General features: G+C 46.1%; 9 protein-coding genes and 1 non-coding gene across 10 annotated transcripts; 4 read left to right on the plus strand and 6 right to left on the minus strand. All coding sequences in view use genetic code 12, as the record gives it.

Annotated features, from left to right (window-relative positions):
• Window positions 1-10: 10 nt before the first annotated feature.
• CXQ85_004528 lies at window positions 11-84 on the minus strand. Its single transcript has one exon. It is a non-coding gene; the product is annotated as a tRNA-Ile (tRNA).
• Window positions 85-2313: 2229 nt separating this feature from the next.
• CXQ85_004529 (uncharacterized protein) lies at window positions 2314-2865 on the plus strand (the record flags this gene model as incomplete). The annotated part of the gene is made up of 1 exon (XM_025488143.1): window positions 2314-2865. One exon carries the CDS (start codon window positions 2314-2316, stop codon window positions 2863-2865), a length of 552 nt encoding a protein of 183 aa, XP_025341951.1.
• Window positions 2866-3251: 386 nt separating this feature from the next.
• IAH1 (isoamyl acetate-hydrolyzing esterase) lies at window positions 3252-4031 on the minus strand (the record flags this gene model as incomplete). Its single annotated transcript, XM_025488144.1, has 1 exon — window positions 3252-4031. One exon carries the CDS (start codon window positions 4029-4031, stop codon window positions 3252-3254), a length of 780 nt encoding a protein of 259 aa, XP_025341952.1.
• A 1102-nt stretch (window positions 4032-5133) lies between these two features.
• CXQ85_004531 (uncharacterized protein) lies at window positions 5134-5565 on the minus strand (the record flags this gene model as incomplete). Its single annotated transcript, XM_025488145.1, has 1 exon — window positions 5134-5565. The coding sequence occupies one exon, from the start codon at window positions 5563-5565 to the stop codon at window positions 5134-5136; it is 432 nt and encodes a 143-aa protein (XP_025341953.1).
• A 1971-nt stretch (window positions 5566-7536) lies between these two features.
• Window positions 7537-8862, plus strand: PRO1 (glutamate 5-kinase; the record flags this gene model as incomplete). The annotated part of the gene is made up of 1 exon (XM_025488146.1): window positions 7537-8862. The coding sequence occupies one exon, from the start codon at window positions 7537-7539 to the stop codon at window positions 8860-8862; it is 1326 nt and encodes a 441-aa protein (XP_025341954.1).
• A 449-nt stretch (window positions 8863-9311) lies between these two features.
• On the plus strand, window positions 9312-12192 carry CXQ85_004533 (CORVET complex subunit; the record flags this gene model as incomplete). The annotated part of the gene is made up of 2 exons (XM_025488147.1): window positions 9312-12110; window positions 12148-12192. The coding sequence occupies 2 exons, from the start codon at window positions 9312-9314 to the stop codon at window positions 12190-12192; spliced, it is 2844 nt and encodes a 947-aa protein (XP_025341955.1).
• A 46-nt stretch (window positions 12193-12238) lies between these two features.
• CXQ85_004534 (4-hydroxybenzoate octaprenyltransferase) lies at window positions 12239-13414 on the minus strand (the record flags this gene model as incomplete). Its single annotated transcript, XM_025488148.1, has 1 exon — window positions 12239-13414. The coding sequence occupies one exon, from the start codon at window positions 13412-13414 to the stop codon at window positions 12239-12241; it is 1176 nt and encodes a 391-aa protein (XP_025341956.1).
• Window positions 13415-13847: 433 nt separating this feature from the next.
• CXQ85_004535 (anaphase promoting complex subunit 11) lies at window positions 13848-14240 on the minus strand (the record flags this gene model as incomplete). Its single annotated transcript, XM_025488149.1, has 1 exon — window positions 13848-14240. The coding sequence occupies one exon, from the start codon at window positions 14238-14240 to the stop codon at window positions 13848-13850; it is 393 nt and encodes a 130-aa protein (XP_025341957.1).
• Window positions 14241-14848: 608 nt separating this feature from the next.
• On the minus strand, window positions 14849-16903 carry CXQ85_004536 (biotin--[acetyl-CoA-carboxylase] ligase; the record flags this gene model as incomplete). The annotated part of the gene is made up of 1 exon (XM_025488150.1): window positions 14849-16903. The coding sequence occupies one exon, from the start codon at window positions 16901-16903 to the stop codon at window positions 14849-14851; it is 2055 nt and encodes a 684-aa protein (XP_025341958.1).
• A 193-nt stretch (window positions 16904-17096) lies between these two features.
• On the plus strand, window positions 17097-18047 carry CXQ85_004537 (uncharacterized protein; the record flags this gene model as incomplete). The annotated part of the gene is made up of 1 exon (XM_025488151.1): window positions 17097-18047. The coding sequence occupies one exon, from the start codon at window positions 17097-17099 to the stop codon at window positions 18045-18047; it is 951 nt and encodes a 316-aa protein (XP_025341959.1).
• Window positions 18048-18060: the final 13 nt, after the last annotated feature.

An 18060-nucleotide genomic window follows, 5' to 3' on the forward strand; every position in this document is an offset into this window, starting at 1 on the left:
TGGGAAGAAGTGGTCCCTAGCAGGATCGAACTGCTGATCTTGGCGTTATTAGCACCACGCCTTAACCAACTGGGCCAAGGGACCGACTTGTTAGGATTATGGAAGCAGGTTAAATAAGTTAATTAAGCAAATAGGACCAAAAATGACATTTTTTAGATATTAAAACATTTACTTAGTTATTAAGCATTTAATATTCACATAACGAAGTTTCAGAACGTCAAACCAAATATTGAGGGAGTTAAAGTAAAATAAGTGTTTAGAGGCGTCCTACCACAATGAATTATACATTTCTATTTAATTCTCTTGATTTTAATGCCCCTGGCAAGTTTTATAGCTCATATATTCAATATTGTGGTGTAGATGTGGATCTTAAGCTTTCTCGGAATAGTGTGCTCAAAGAGCTATAGCACATAAAAAGAGGTGAAAACGAGTTTATGGAAGAAAATTAGAATACTTATGCAGTTATTGAAAATGGCTGGTTTTTATTGAATCTGCTTTCTCTTTTATTTCATCCAGGAACGTGTGTTTTCACCTCACTAGCTCACTAGAAGTAATATGTGAATACTGGCATCCAACATGTGGTTCCAAAAGCATATATAATGCTTCTGATTGACTTCTTGGAAAGAGAAAATAGTGATATTTATGTCAGGAAACAGAAGACTTATCTACCAAAAAAAAAAAAAAAAAAGAAGCGATTCATCCAAATGTACGAAAGTAGGCTATATGCTACATAAATCTGGTGAAACAGAGGATAGAAGTCTTTTGGGATAAACACCAGGGAAAAATACTGGAACATGGCAAGAGCGTTTGACTAAATTTTTAGCGAAATTCAGGATTCTGTCCAGATATGTTTTATCTTGCAGCCATAGTCAAAGCAGTTGTGTCCAAGCATAGATGAGTCGGAAGCTAGAAGCTACTCTCAGACAAAAGCCTATCTATTATTCCTTCTTCTCCTGTAATACCGGTAAACTGGTAGAAAGTAAGCAACGAATCAACCGTGGTCTTCAGCAAGCTCTTTAGTATAGCAGAATAGTTATATCAGCCAAACACAGCCATGAAGACGAAACATATCCTTCCAACCATAAATGCCTTTATAAGTACATTAATCGCCAACCACAGCATTTAAACTCTACGGCACCGGTACTGCTTGAGGGGAGCATGTTTGGTGTGGCGATGTCGCCGACATATCCGGATACAGCAATTATTTTCGGCTAACCCAATATGTTGTTAGCGTCGGTGTTTTTGTCTACGAAGCACCACTCGGTTCGTTACTTGTAGGTATCTTCTCTGGACTATCATTTGGGAATTCTTCAGCAACAACACTATAAAAACTCTAGCACTCTTTAAATCCCACCAGAAGCTTTATTGTATACCACAGGCAGGTGGACACTATTTCCCTTAGTATCAGTCCCCAATACAACTTTCACCACCACCACTAAACTTAATCACACTCTCTAATAACACAAACACTTCAAACCCATGGTAACCTTTCGTCCACGGCTTTGTCGCTTACCTTGTCAGGGAAATGAGACATTTTAGCCCTATCACGATGCACTGCCGCCAATATCAGTTTTAATCCCGGACACTCCACCAGCACATAACCCGAGGAACCCGCCAACCATAAAAACTCCCTGGAATAAACATCCCCTGCTTTTTGTAAAGTGTGCTTTGTGGCTTGTCTAAATTACCACTGCTTTTGAGTAACTGTCTAGTCCATGCTACTCGCCGCGTCGCCCTGTCAAGCTGCACTGTTACCTATTTGTCTCGACAAAGGTATAGTGGCGTTTTTCCATTTGCCATTTGAAAAAGGTATAAAGCGGTAGAGGTGGAGGTGGGGTGGTGAAAGTGTTGGAGGGAGGTTTTGGTAGCCAATGACGGGAGCGTCTGTACTGGCTTCGGTGAAGCTGGAGGCATAGACTACTGTTTATGGAATAACCTGTCAACTTTTAAACCCTGCTTTGCTATCTGGGAGCCACATGGGCCTGGAACTCCACCAATAAATGGATATTTATATCTTGCACTTATGCCACATTGAGAGTACCAGTAAAGATCACAAAGTAGACAGGGCATCTTCCAGGGCCAGACAGGGCAACCTTCCACTCCATTCAATGATTGAAAGTAATCCACACTTTCCTTCCAGCCCCTTCATCTCCTCTTATCCATAACAACCACCGTATACTGTTTTTTTTTTAAATTATCCTTAACAACCATAGAGAACCAACCTCTCCTCCAGCATACTCCCACCATCCATGTCTCTCGTAATTCCCAGGCCCAAAGCCTTCCCCAAGCAAAACCCGGCATCAACATGCAAAAATGCCTATTTCTTCGTCCTCGGGTTGTGAACCGCTGGGGGATGCAGAAGTACCTATACCGACAAAGTATAAGTGGGTTGCGGCGACCTCTTCTTTCGAAAGAAGAACGGAAATGCTCATTACGTTTCTTCTGCTTTTCGTCTACTTGGTTCTGGCCGCCGATGTGTTTACAGAACGGTTCCTACTAGATTGCATGGGAGAAAAGGCTGGTTCCTATTTCTTTGATGTCTTGCCTGATAGCTCGTTGAATGTGTACCCCAGAGAAGTACGACCATTTGAAAAAGATGGAGCAGATGCTTTATTGTACCTTTGCTGGGAATCTATCCATAATAACAAGATTGGGGTGAGTATAGGCGGGCATCCAGACTTTGAGTTGGAGTCAACTTCACCTTCAGACTTGGACTCTGAAGGGTACGATTCGAGAAGCTGGGACTTGTTGATGTTTCCCACGGATACTCCACAGAGCACTGCTGGGGGCCGTAGGGCTTCTGAAGGGAGAGGTGTTTTGGAAAGAGCATTCTGGGCACTTCTGGGGTTCCTAGATTGGAAGTGACGAGTATTGGATGGTGCCAGAGGAGGAGGAGTTTTCACTGGTGCTTTGTTGTCAACTAGGGACATGGGGTTTCCAGGAAGCTCTTCTTTGTTGGCGATATAATAGGCATTGGAATATGGTTGGAAAGATGCCAATACCATGCTAGCCTTCTAGTTCCATAAAAGTCCTGACATAAGGCTTCCTTCCATAATAAGCAGCTATGACTCCTTTCCATGCTATTCCAGTTGTCATCGTATGCTCTTTCAACCACGCCTGTTGTATAGATTTATAGCACCATAGAAATAGTCCTCAGTGACGGCTGAGTCAACACCAATCCATCCTTACGACCAATATCCCTTTTTCTCCCTACACTTCCAAAAAAAGCATATCTAATCGCCCAGCGGGCTCTATTTAGTTTTCTCTAGACTGTGGGGGCCACGGAAAATGGACTCCTCGTAGTTATCAGGATCAATGTCTTTATAATCCGGAAGATGGCGTGGGAGGTTTTCAGGCAGCAATTCTGAGTACTCCTTCCTGATAAGCTTGATCAATGCATCGTAAAACACCTCGTACGCCTTGGCAGTGTAATGAATACCGTCGTGCAAGAACTCACTCAAATCAGGCTTGCCCAGCAAAAGCTCCTCGGAAGACCAGCCTCCGCTTTTCTGAAACAAGTACCACAAATCAAGGAATGGCAATTTGTGTGCCAACGCTACCTCCCGTGCAGCGTCAGCGTACTCTCTGGTAGCCTTGGAGCTGGAAAACGCCTGTGAAAGTGGTCTACCCTTCTTTTCGAAGCTGTCAAACGCCAATGGCTGGTCGTGCAAGCCAGGACCGACAATTATAATCTTAATATCCTTCTTTTCAGCCAATTGCACCATAGCTTCCAAGTTCAGCTTATACTCGTCAATAGGCACACCTTGGAACGTAGTAGCAGCATCGTTCGTCCCAAGAAAGATATACAAAAGCTTGATATCGCCAGGACCACTCAGCTCGGTCTCCAAAACCTCCTTGAAAATAGGAAGCGCCCATCTGGTGTTATAACCAGAAAAGCCCCGTTTGACAATGTCTAGCTTCCTGGTATAGTCGTCTTGCAACTTGGCAGCTAGCGAGAAGCCCTGCTGGGTATGAGAATACTCTGTGATGGAGTCGCCAAAAAGGAGGAATTTGTCGAATCTGAGTACCATTGGGGGCGGTCAACCGGGAAAAAACGTGTGGCTGTGAGTTATGTGTATTATATGTGTAGATGTGGAGCCAAATAGGGAGGAGCGAAAAATACTGCCTGGAAGTGACAATAGTGGGTTTTGGGGGAGGAACGCAAAACAGCAACAAACAGTGGTGGGGAGAGGGGGAGGATGGTTTGGGATAAGTAGGGACAGGGATGATAGGATTGGGGTCTTTTTTTTATTTTTTGGATGTTTTTGGGGTTTTGGTGGTGGGTCTTATGGAGGGAGTCTGGGCTAATATGGCGGAATGGGTGCAAATAGCCAATAATGATAACCCATATGGTTTAGGGTGAGTGGATTTGTTTATGCCGGTGCACCGAGGGTGGAAGGAAGGTGGGTGAGGTTTTGGGTGGAAATTGGTGACGAGGGGGTTTGGGGAGGGTTAGGTAAGTGATGGATGGTAGGGTTGGGCTTGGTTTTGGTGTTTGTAGATGTCAGGCTATTTCCACGGGGATTGCCCTGTTTTTGGGTGATCTGGTTGATGGTAAGGTTGTTTGCTGGCAATTGCTGCAAATTGCTGGAAATTGCTGGAAATTGCTGGCAAGTAGGGTATTTATGACTCTCTGAAGGTCTCTGGTGAGCTGACAAGCAGAGCATGCCACCAGAAGATACAATTAAACGATGTATGTCTAGAGAGATACACTGGAACCACTTGTTTACCAAGAAAACACCAACAAATTCCGGAATATCTTGATGAAAGAAATCGGACGCTTTCGTAGCGTGTAGTAGGTGATTTCCTTTAGACGTAAATTAGCACTTAGAGGCAAGGTAGCTTCCTTGAGTTAACCAACCGTGTCACGAATGAAAACATCACACCCAGACAATCCACTAAACAGTAATTGACACTGGATCACTGCAAAAGGAATTGAATGAGCTGCCATAGTCTCAAGCGTACCCTGAAGACGCGTGGTAGCACCTTAATTGTTTAAACCGCCTTGATAAACATATTGCAGTGGCAACTTCCAGAACCATAACTCTTATCATCTCCACCCATTCAACCAAAAATCACGTCTTCTTTATCACGTCTTCTTTATCGCGTCTTCTTCTTCAATACCACCCATCATTACTTCCCCTTGCGGGACTGTTCAAGTAGCTGGTCTAGTTCAGCTTCAATATCAAGAACCTCACCTTCAGGCTCCACGTCATCCCCACCCTGTTTCTTCTTCTTCGCCTCTTCCTTAGCGTACTTCTTCTTCAGCTTCTTGGCCCTATTCTGCTTCACCCCAGCCTTCCTCTTAGCCACAGCTGCCAACCGACAGTTCTCTGGATCCTCCATCTCTTCAAGCTTCATGGCCAAGATCTCCCTGGCCCTCTTCCTATTCTTCTCCTGCGACCTCGAGTACTGACAAGTGACAACTTTGCCTGTGGGTAGATGGGTCAACTGGACCTTGGAGTTGGTCTTGTTGATCTTCTGACCGCCTGGTCCTCTTCCGCCCTTGATGAACTCTTCATTGAGTTCGTCCTCTTTTATAAGCCACATGGGCCTAGGCGGCATTTTATACTTATTAGGAGCTCCATGAACGATGCTGGTGGTGAATGCTCTTAGTGTCAGTAGTCGAAACATGTAGTTTATAGTGCGCAGAGCAGAGGTGAAGAGATGAGGTGGGGTGGAGAAAGGTGGGGCACCAGGCGATGAGGTGGAGGGACCCCAGGGGTTGGGAAACGGTTAAAGGGGGTGGATTTTGGGGGTTTGATGTTTGTAGTGGGTTTTCTTAGGTGTGTAAGAGTCTGTGGAGGTTGGTGTGTGGAAGTGGTGGTGGGACTGATGGTGAGGCTGATAAGGTAGTGAGTGAACGGTACTAAGATACACAAAGAGGGGGGGTGTGGTTGCAGGGGAAGTAAGTTTATGGTGGAACTGGTTACTTTTGGGTGCTGGGAATCTGGTTTCTGGTTTGGAGGATGACAGGTTTGGACAGTTGGTGTTGGTGGGTTAGTACTAGTATATGGATATTTCACTAGGCCACCTCAAGTACACTAACCAAGAACAGCATTGGATTTGGTGGTGGTCCGATAAACTCTGGTATCTACTCAAATCTCCTACAACCATAAGGTATAGTTAGGCCTTCTGGAATTGAGCATGTAGTTCAGGCCTAGCATGGCACATCCATCAAAGTGGGTATTTTGCAGCCATATGAATACCCCCTTTGCAAATCAGAACACTCGTTTCCTATCACCTATCATCAATTATAGAGCCCTAGCTACCTTAGTAACCCCTTTTTGCTCCCTTTTCACAGATTATTGCATTACAGTATCACCACTTCTTCTACATCCATACAGTGAGCACCACCCCATAATACCCTCCACCAATCCACCTCCACAGCTTCCAACCCCCCAATACAACCATCCAATGTCACCTTTCCACCCCTACTCCACCAATCCACCAATCCACCAAACAACCCACACACAAGGAACCACCCCATGACTCATCCATTCCTCCACATCTCCATCTCACCTACACATACCAGTCAGACCAGTCAGACAACCTACCTCAATTACCAAACCCACAAACCCAAAAGACCACCAGCAAACCGTTCAATCCCTATAACTAAGGGCCCCCAGTACCTCCCCCGGCCTCCACAGCAACTTACATCCAAACATTGCCTTTGCGTCACTTCACCACGCCATATCCACCGCCCCAGACCCTGGCTGCGAAAACCCGCTAAGGACAATACCAAAGGAGACAATAACACATACATTCAGCACACAAGTCGACGTCTAGTAATATGTATTTCCATTTCACTGAGAATGAAATTTCCACTATGTAAATCCTCTAAGCAGCTCCTCCACTTTCGCCTTCCCAGGACGTGGCTTCTCTGGGCCTTATCCTTACCAGATCTGGTAATTCAGCAGATACCAGTGGGTCGTGGGCCCCAAGCAATTCCAGGCAACCCAGCCAGACCAAAACTAAAAACCCGCTAAACCAACCAAAAACAAACAATCCAAAGAAAAGTGACTTTTCTTTTTTCCGTTTTCCATCTTTTTCACTCCCACCGTTGGATTCTGTGGGGTTGCCTGTTCTTCCTCGGCGGCTTCTCGACAGTTGCTGCCAAGCCGCTTAGCCACATGCTCGAGACGTTCATTTCGAGACGTTCATGAAATGAACGTCGAGGAATGAAAGCTGGTTTTGGTGGTTTACTTTACATTTACTGTTTTCGTCTTTTCGTCTTTTCTCTGTTTCTCTTCCTTTCCTCTGCTTCTTCTCTCCCTCTTCCCCCTCCTCTTCCTTCTCCCAGCCAATTTGCACCCACTGGTCTGAGACATGTCTCACCAGACCAAATAACCAATTCCTAAAAACATCTACTATGAAAAAGTTATTTTTCTATTTTTTTTTTCACCTAATTTTAGCCCTCCGTGTTTTTTTCCTCTATCATTGCTGTTTGTCTGCCTGCTAAACTCTATCTATATAGTCACCTGTCGTTCCTTCGCACAGGCTTTCCAACTACCTACTACTTGTTCTTCTTCCAAAATGGCCAAGCAATACACAATTGTCATCAAATTGGGTACCTCGTCGCTTGTGGACGAGGTGACCAGAGAACCTCGGATCGCCAATCTTTCCAACATCGTCGAAACCGTGGTCAAGCTAAGAAGAGCAGGCCACCGGATCGTCGTGGTGCTGAGTGGTGCCATTGCCTTTGGCATGAAGAGAGTGAACACCCAGGAGAGACCCAAGCAGTTGGCTGCGTTCCAGGCTTTGGCGTCTGTGGGCCAGGGCAGGCTTATTGGGCTTTTTGACGACTTGTTCAGACAGTTGAACCAGCCTATAGCCCAGATCTTGCTTACCCGAAATGACATCATCGACTTTGCCCAGTACAGAAACGCTACGAATACGCTTAATGAGCTTTTGGCCATGGACGTGATTCCAATTGTCAACGAGAACGATACTTTGAGTGTGGCTGAGATCAAGTTTGGCGATAACGATACGCTTTCTGCCATTACTGCTGGTATGATTCACGCCGACTATCTTTTCTTGATGACTGACGTGGAGTGCTTGTATAGCGACAATCCAAGGTCGAATCCAGACGCGGAGCCCATCGTTGTGGTGGACAAGATTGACGATATCGCCGTTTCCACTGAGGAAGAAACTGGCGGCAGCAAGGTCGGCACTGGCGGCATGACCACCAAGCTTATTGCCGCTGAATTGGCTACCAACGTCGGAGTCACCACCATCATCACCTTGTCTACGCAACCCCATTGTATTTTGGACATTGTGCTGAATATCCAGGACACCGACGAGAGCTGGACTCCGGCGCAGCAGGCCAAATTTGTCGAGCAGGAAATCGACAATGGCAACATTCCCTTGCACACGCGGTTCTTGGGTCTTCCTCGTGATCAGCAGATCCGGTCCGATAGACGTTTCTGGCTCTTGCACGGTCTCAAGACCAAGGGTACCATCTATATCGACCGTGGCTGCTTCCAGGCGCTTACCAGAAAGGACAGAGCTGGTTTGTTACCTGTGGGTGTGGTCAGCGTCGAGGGCAACTTCAATGTCCACGACTGTGTCTCCATTGAGGTCTTGCCTACCAGGGAAAGTGATACCAGCGAGGGTGTCGAAGTGGGCCACTGCAGAGTGAACTACTCGAGTGCTGAAATCGAATTGATCAAGGGCCAGCAGTCTGCTGATATTGAAGGCATTTTGGGCTTTGCTGACTCGGAGTACATTGCCCACAGAGACAACTTGGCTTTCCCACCTTCGCTCCCTACACCAGCAACTGAGTTGCAGGCGTTGAGCTTGGATGAAAGTGACGGTGAAAAGGAGAAGAAGGCTGAACCTGCTTCTCAGCCAGCTGCCTAAGCAGCCTTGGCCAAAGGACCTTTACATTAGATATGACAGTATAGTTATCTCGAGCTCCTACACACCATGTAAGAGGAGGCGTTCGTCGAGAGATGGGGAACTCATCCTTTCAGAATGTGCCCCGGGATCTTCAATTCATATCCTCTATCTTTTTTTGAATCTTACTACACCATTTAGACTGCTACCTCTAGTGGTTGCAAAATACAGTGCACATACACCAACAACACCAACAACACCAACAACACCAACAACACCAAGCAAACCCAAAGAACACCAATAAACACCCCCAATTCAAACCCACATATACCCTCCTCCTTTACCTTCTTCCTTCCTCTCCCTTCTTGACCTCCACTATCTCTTCGTACCCCAGACTACCTCGCACCCTTACACCTATACTAAAGCACCTACGTACTTCTCCAGATCCCAAATCACCATCTCCAAAACCCCCCATGGCTGCTTCTGAAAAGGCCCTACGACCGCTTCCGGGTAACCTTCGCCTTGCACAACTCCCAGTGGAACTACCGTTGAAAAATGACGAGTCCATCTCGACCGTGGCTTCCTACAAGTCAAGTATCTACATTGGCACATCAAAGGGCCAGATCCTCCACCTTCATTGCTTCGAGGATGCCCTGGATTACATGCTCATCTTGCAATTGCAAGTGACAGAGAAAGATGTGAGTGTGACGAAAATCATGCCTTTGCCGGATGTCGAGTTGTGTCTTGTGGTGTGCAACAGAACACTATATGTGTATACGCTTCCTGAGCTTCTGCCATGTCATGTTGGTAAGATCAGGGATGTGAACGATATACTGGAATTGAGCCAGGTGAAGAACCCAAAGACGAAAAATATCCACGATAAGGTCATTGTGTTTACGTCGACCAAGCTACGGGTGGTGCAGTTTATACCGCCAGAGACAGTCAAGCTACTACGAGATATTCCGTATACGGGTGCACTTATGGGTGTGTCATCTGCGGCGGGAACGCTGGCTAATTATAGTAATATCTGTTTGGTGGCTAATGGAGAGAACTACGATGTGGTGGACTTGCAACAGACCAGACGAATCTCTTTGTTTGAGCATAATCCCGAGAAGACACCTCAGATCAGGCCTAATATCTTGCCTTTTGATGCTGAGGGCAAGGAAGAGTACTTGCTTTCGGTGAGAACGAATGAATCGATGTCCATGGCGATGTTTATCAACTCGTTTGGTGACGTTACTAGAGGAACACTTACTTGGATTGATTTGGGGTACCCGACCAACGGCATGGCCGTGGTGTGGCCGTACCTTCTAGGTCTTTTTCACTTTCAAGATACTCTCAGTTTGACATTCAGCTCGCTAGAAACTCTTGAGGTCGTTGAATCTTTCAAGATGGCTGAGGTATTTGAAGATCGTGCATTAGGCGAAATCAAGAATTTGAAAATCCAACGCTTGGCTGAACCGATCTACTATTCGCATCTGGAATTGCTGTCCTGGCTCCAAAAAGTGGATATCGATGCTGCTGGTCAGCGGTACGTCTCGTTGCAGCCTGCCAATGTGGTGCTTCATAACGAGACCTCACTCTTTTACATGTACCAGGAAAGCTCCACATCGATGAAGCTTCAAAACCTTCTTGAGGGGTTGAAAGATAAAGAAACTGACTGGGAAAGTCAGCTTGAGGCGCTTAAAGATGAGGCTGGTGTTCTTCGACTTCTACATATCATCCTTCTACTTGTCACTTCCAAGTTCGATCTCTTCAATGAGGCTTCCAAGGTCGACTTTGACCCCAGAATATTTATCTATCTCATTGAAGATCTCGATAAGGAGGTTTATGAAGGTTTATTGTTGGAGAAGGCTGTCTGGACTGTCCTTGATCACTTTCGAGTCTTGGAAGTTCCAGGCGACTTCAAGGACGCTTTCATCAAATCTACGTTTGAGAACAGTACTGTTGATTCGAAGCTCTTTGGCGCCTTAAGGGTTTTAATTTATCGCAATTTGACAGATCTTAAACTGACGTTCGACATGATCGATTCTGAGGCTGAGATTTGGGTTTCTGGCCATGCTTCCAACTCGACAATTCTTCAGGGCTTTGATGACAAGGGCTGGCACCTTGTCAAGATTCACCTACAGCTTTTACAGCAAGAAAAAGAAAAGGACCCCTCTGTGGTAGACAGTACCGCCAACGAAATCACAAACATTGCATTCAAATTGCTCGATAAACGGGTAGAAGAGGAAGGGGTCTCTATTTCAGACGAAGGCATTGCGACGAAGGATAACGTCTCTCTTGACTTAGTCGACATTATCTTAACCCAACTCAAGGAGAAGTTCGAAGACAGCGAATTATACAACAAGAAGCTTCTTGAATTGCTCAAGTTGCATCCTCAGAGGGGGCTTACGTTCCTTGAGTCTAACAAAAATGGAAAACACAAGGCCACTCACAGGCATATTCTTGAAGAATACTCCAAGCTTCATGATCTCGACGCTGGATTTTCCTCATTGAAGTTGGAGTTCATCGAGCAGTCATTATTTGAGCACATTAAAGAAAAGAAGGAGATTGACCTTAAGCTGGTGAGAGAACTTGTTGATGAGCAGCTTGAGTTCCTTCAGCTGCAAAATGAGCTGTTTGAAGAAGAGTACGTGAACTTGGAAATTCTATTTGCATCCTTCAAACTCGAAAACGATCTTGCCGAGGGCCATTCGGCCCGAATCAATTGGATTGACTACTTGGGTATCCATGGCCCCAGAAGTGAGTGTAAAACGTTGGTTTCTATTTACACAACGCTTTACGAGTTGTTTATTTGTTTATGTCTTCACCAGGAAGAGCTTCCGCTGCTTTCGTTTGGAACCAACCAAGCTATGGTCTACCTCAATTCATTATTCCATGAGACTGACAGAGCAAAGCTCTTAGATGAATGCATCAATAATGCTGACCACACCACCGCATACTGGCTAGCTATTCATGAGCAGCCTCCATTTCCTAGGGAGCTTTCATACGTGAAATCCTTAGCACACAGCTTAAAGACTAACTATAAAACACGCCCTGAGGACGACATCAAATCTAGCATGAAGCAGATTCTCGATACATATTTGCAGTTTGAGAAGAAGCTATCTAGACATGAGGGAATGAAGCGTTTAGTGACGGTATTTGGCAAATACTTTAGTCCACCCGAGCTTCTCAAGCTCATGCCCTCAGACTTACCCATTGCATTTCTATACGAATACTTAACGGATATATTGGTGGATGAGGAAGCCAACAGGATAGACTCAGACATGGTAAAGACGTTTGCACGTCTAGATCTGAGACTTACAGGAAAAGTTTACGCCAACTTTCATGCTACTTATAAAAGTTATCTAGAAGAAGATGCGGAGTCAGGAGAGTCCTGAGATATAGATTCGCCTCTTCAAAGTAATCCAAAGAGTACCAAAAGGTAGTCAATGACCATGCCGAACCAGAAGATGTAGCCAGTACGAATGTTACCAGTAAACATGGCCCAGCAGCTCTTAGGGTCATCCAAGTCGACATTCTTGAGCTGTCTAAAGAGTCTTTGGAAACCCCATGCAGCGGAAAGGTAGAAGAATGGACCCATGGAGTTCATGGCACCAGCAGTCAAGAAAGTGGCCACTTGCAAAGCACCCATCAGGTACATGATTGGCTTACTCTTGTCGCCCCAAGCCAAAGCGGTAGACTTGATACCAGCCTTGATGTCGTAAACCTTGTCCTGGTGAGCGTAGACGGTGTCGTAGATCATACACCAGAGGAACTTGGAGATGAACAATGGACCTGCCACCCAAAGATTAAGTGGAGCGCCGATGGCAGGGAAACCAAGCAAACAGCCCCATGCAAAAGTAATGGAAAGCATTGCTTGTGGGTAGTATGTGTACCTCTTGAAAAGAGGGTATGCAGCAACGAAAGGAAGGGAAAGTGCACCCAAGTAGAAGCATTCAAATGGGAGAGACAACAAAACAGCCAAGCCAGCGAAGCACTGAACTGCTAACCAGGCAACAGCCTGAGGTACAGAGACTCTCCCACTTGCAATTGGTCTTTCCATAGTACGAGCGACCTGGTTATCCAAGTCTCTGTCCCAGATATCATTAATGGTGCAACCAGCACCTCTCATGACCAAAGCACCAATAGTGAACAAGCCAATGGTAGTCAAAGTGCTGAGGATTGGAGCAGCTATAGTATAGGCACCCATAGTAATGGCCCAGTAACATGGAGCTAACAAAAGAAGGGTTCCAACGGGTTTCTCCAAACGCATGAGCTCAGCATATGGGATACATTTTTCAGGAAGTTTACCTACCCAGCCAAGGTTAGCCAATCTGGCGAGTCTGGCAGCCTCCAATTCTTCAGGCTTGAACACTTTCTTTGTGACATCCTTTCTTTCCTTGCCGTGGTCGGGATCTTCTGGCGACTGCTTAACACCGTTCGATGGGTCGGTTAAAATCGGCTGTTCTTTAAACGTCTGTCTAAAGAAAGGCGTGGTCTGGAAAGTCCGTCTGGCAAGAGCCACTCGGCTCGACGGAAGGACAGACCGTTTGAGAGCCAACGATATTGGCGAGACCGTAAGTCTGAACATGCTTGAGGAAGAACTAGGTCTATGGTGATAGGTGAAAAACTCGGTTCGCGAATACCAGTAAGACTAGGATGTTGCAGTGGTAGATGACATGCGGTGGGTCAGGAAATGGAAAAGGCCAAAGGAGAGTGGTTTCGGGATCTTCAGGAGTGAATAATTTGTCTGGGGTGTTTCAATTGCTGAGTCTTGTTCTGGGTATGAGGCAGCTGAAGCCACTGTGCGGTGCTCGGAACCGGTATACCCCAGCCGTGCAACAGTCTTAAAGTCATGGAAACAGTACCTCATTAATGATGAGATTCTTCTCTAGAAAACACCCAGCTCTGGTGTCTATCGGCATTGCTATGCCTTGACATGTGGAGCGCCAATGTCACTTCCTCGTCTGGCAGCATCCCTCATTATACCAAGTAAATCACATCGTCTTCCCTCAGCCTCCTCTCTAGCTCAACTCACTAAAAGCTTCATACTCTCCACTAGTACTACCCTGCTCTCTCTGCGCCTGGTGCCTATTCACCAACGTACGTAGGTCCTCCAACGCCTGTTCAGTCCCCACGCCCTCCACAGTCTGTGCTATAAACGTCTGTCGACACATCGGGCACAAACCTCGAGACGAATCTTGCTCTAGCCACTGGTGTATGCAATGGAGGTGGAAGTTATGTGTACATCCTTTGCCTAGCACCAAAGGACAGTCGTCGCCTGGAAACTTACAGTTAGGGCATGTTCCGTCAAAAGGAACACGGCAGATTCCACATAGTTCGTCGCCGCCTTCACTGTGAGCAGCTTTCCAGTGCCACGTCGCCACGCCGTGCCAATTTCGTATGTGTACTTTCATGGTGGTGTGGAAGTGGTGGGTGAGGTTGATGTGATGTGGTTATGGAATGGTTCTGGATGTTCTGGATATTCTGGATAATTTGGGTGGGTTCTCGTCGGGTGGGTTGAACAGCTGTTACTTTGAAGTATTTGGGTTGGGTAAAAATTGGGGGCTTTTCACTGTTTATGGCCGTTGTGGTGGAGGTTATTAGAGATGGGTTTGTTGATCTGGGGTCTGTTGATGTCGCGTATGTTCCTGGTTTTTAAGTATGAGAGGCAGATGGGTGCAAATTGGGAATTCTGTGATGGTTACTGAAAAATCAGGTTTTGGTGGAAGTTGGGAAAGGAGAGTAGTTTTGGGGTATTTTGTGGGTGAATTTTCCCGGAGTCGAGGATTCTGGGCGATTTGGTGGAAATTGGGTGAAAAACTGGTGGTTTCTCTCTTTGCCTTGAATGCACCTATAAATGCCTCAAAGAATACTCAGTTACCATTGGGAAGAAAGAATTGAAAAAAGACCAGAAAACATGAAAAAGAATTAAAAGCGTTTTTAAAGCGAACAGGTACTCATACAATCGTGTTTTCTAGTGTTCTAATTACATGGGTGAACTCTATATAAGGACATCTTAGCTCTATCTCTTCTTGTAGACGAGACCTTTGAAGATATCGAAGGAGTTTCCATCGGGCTGGAGCTCCATCTTTTCGTGTGTGTTGCTGTCTTCTGCAACCAAAAGGCCATAGTCGCTTGTGATGCCACGGATAATGCAATCCTTGACGTTACCGTTACCTTCAGCATCCAACCTTACGTGTTGGTTCAGATGGAACCATCTCTTGTAGTAAAGCGATAAGAATGGTTGCAAGCCAGACCTCTGGAACACATTGTAAAATTGCTCCATGTTGAATACAAGCTTGGCAAGAAGCGTTTCATGCTCAAAAGGTGGGAGCTCAGGCAACCCTTTGGCGGCTCTTAATTCGTTAAGTTTGGCAAGGACACGGTTAAGGGAAGTCGTTGGAGCTTCGTTGGAAACATTAACACCTCCGCCCCAAACAAGGTGAAACTGGCCGTTCAAAAATTGGGAGTTGATAAGCGAACCCGAGATCTTTGCCCACTTCTCGTCATCGCCTTCCACAGTATTACTCACATCGTCTTTATCAGATATGTTCTTGTAGAACTCAGGCTTCAATGCATACATATCGTTAGGCCATTTAAGCTTCAACGGTAAGTCTTCATAGCCGGAGCCTTGGCCCTGGACAAGTGACCCGTAGCCCAAGATCGACTCTATAAGTGCAAGTGCACACAAGTATTGTAAGGTGACAATGATGGAACTGTTGGACTCTCCTTTAGGAAGCTTGAATAAGATAGAGGTTGCCATCACGCCCTTGGGATTGATCCAGACGTTGCCGCCACGTCCTCTTCCGGCGATTTGTGTAGTAGCAGTGAATGTAAGACCATGAGGGAGGTGTTCCAACCAGTTAGGATTCTTATCAAGAAGGGTATTAGTAGAAGTAACCACTTCACCATATGCAAGAAGAGAACCAATCAGTCCAATCAGTTCATTATTTGCTTCGTGTAGACGCTTCAACTGGGCAAAGTACTTTTCCATATTGAAGTATGGCGTTTCAGTATGACTGGGGAAAGCATCTGAAGTAAAGAACTTGATATGCTTTGGAGCTGAAAGAACCTGGTCAAAAGACTGTTCGCCGTCCATTTCCGAGTCTTCAGTAATATCTGAATCCTTTTCATCGTGAAGCACAAAAGTGTCGTTTATATCTTCAAACGTTCTTGGAGCCACAAAGTCCAAATTCTCCTGGAGCGTGCTAAGCAATCCCCTGGCATTACTTGGGTCAAGCAGCGAAGAAAGATAAATCGGCGTCAACCGTGGAATAGACCCTTCAACGTCATCATTAACCTTAAGACCCATTTTCAGAAGACACGCTCTCAAGAAGCGCTTTCTCTCGTAGTCGTTACTTTCAATCTGGGCTCTCACCAGCGCAAAATGCTGATCTGAAGCGTCACCCTTCATAAGCGCCGGCGAGAACTCTGGATGCGTTCCAAAAAGCACAGCACAGCCCTTGCCGACCTTACAGTACACCCCAGCAGCCAAATCCTCATCTTGAAGGTCAGTCTGAGGAGCAGCGTACCGAGCCAAAACCTCCACATTGCGCTGCTTCGAAGCATCCACAAACAACCCACCGCCGTTATAATAAACATCAACATTACCAGGACTCAGCGGCAACGCATCCGTATTCACAGCCATAGTAACAGCCTTACTGCCAGCATGAGACTCATAATCAAACCCCTTATAAACGCAACCCCTAGCAATTCCCGGAAAAAAAGCCAACTCTCTAGGCCCACTTACCTCCATTATCGGGTCCCCTTCCTCGAATTCACACCGTTTGGCACCATAGTACCCTCCAGCACAGAGCCCCAAGTACCTACCACCCTTCCTCACAAACTGGGTGATCTTCAGGTTCCCGTCGCCATTCAATGCATCGCAATACGGCAAATCAGCTCCACCTGGAATCACCAACACCAGCGTTTTATACTGCCAAGGGTCCCCAAGCAACGACTGCTCAGACACCGTCACCACAGCATAATTAGGAGAAAGATGGAGCCTCAAGGACTCCACGGTATGTTTCACCAGTTCAGGCGTGGTGCCGCGTCCCAGGTATACCAACACGTTCATGGTGAGAAATCTGTGGAAAAGTTGTCTGGAGAAAGTGGGAAAACGGCGGGTATTTATACTTCGAAACAGTTTCTCGTTGGGGTGTGAAGATGATTCAAGAGGAGGTGGAAAAAAAAGCCCATCTGCGAGTCATTTGAGTCAAGTGCGAGTCACCTAAAAAGTGTCTGTAATACACTTGAATCATCAGAAGGACATGGAGGATCCACAAACTATAGTGCTAGATCCAACCGGTGGGTTTGTGGTCAAGACGAGGGTGGTTGAGGGTAACGATTCACATGCTTTTTCAACCAAGGTGTTTATCAATGTGTGTCATGACTTACAGGTTCCTAAACCACCAGGGGAGTTTGTTCCAGAAGAGGTGTTTCCGTTGATTGTGAAAAACGAATGGGAGATTCCGCTTATTGTGTCGCCAGAAAGACGGGATAAGGATAAGAAGGGCGTGCCTTCGATCGTCTACGACTGTTGTATCAATACAGAGTGCTTTCTGTGGGTACAGGTGAACAACGACCTAAGGCTTATATTGATTGAATGGTGCATTGAGTCTGTGGAGCTCATGTATGGCATTGTACTTGATAGGACGTATAGCGTGCCGAAGATGCTTAGCAAGGGGGAGCTACTGAGAACGGAGGTTTCTGAAGAGGAGCTTAAGGGCGGAATCCAGAAGAAATTGCAAGAAATCAAGCAGAACGAGGTTCTTGGGCTTCTAGAGGAGTTGGAACCGGAACAGAAGGAGGAGGGCGAATTGCCGGATTTGATGAATATAGAGGGAAAGAAGAGCAGGCCGTTGATTGAAGAGATAGGGCTGATTTCGTTGGACCCGAAGGAGGAAGTCAAGAGGAAACAGGAGGAGAAACCGGCACCAAAGAAAATCGAGGTGGTTGATTCAAAGCCAAGCATGGAGGTGAGCGTTCTGACGAAAACACTCGAAAACGGTGAGTTTCTACTCTCGTTCCATTCACCCCAGCTTTCGCTGGCTGTGGAAACAGAGTTAGCCAATGGAAACTTTTCCCTTATTAATAAAAACCCAGAAGTTAAGCTTGGTAAGGATGATAGACTAGAGATTCCCCTTCCAAAGGGCTTTTCTCCATATAAGGTCTTCTTCAGCACCAAGGACTCTACTTTATACGCTTTCACCAGGAAGTGAGACATCAAAACTC

The sequence above is a fragment of the Candidozyma haemuli genome (genome assembly GCF_002926055.2).
Source record: "Candidozyma haemuli strain B11899 chromosome Unknown G_2014730914, whole genome shotgun sequence".
Lineage (NCBI taxonomy): Eukaryota > Fungi > Ascomycota > Pichiomycetes > Serinales > Metschnikowiaceae > Candidozyma > Candidozyma haemuli.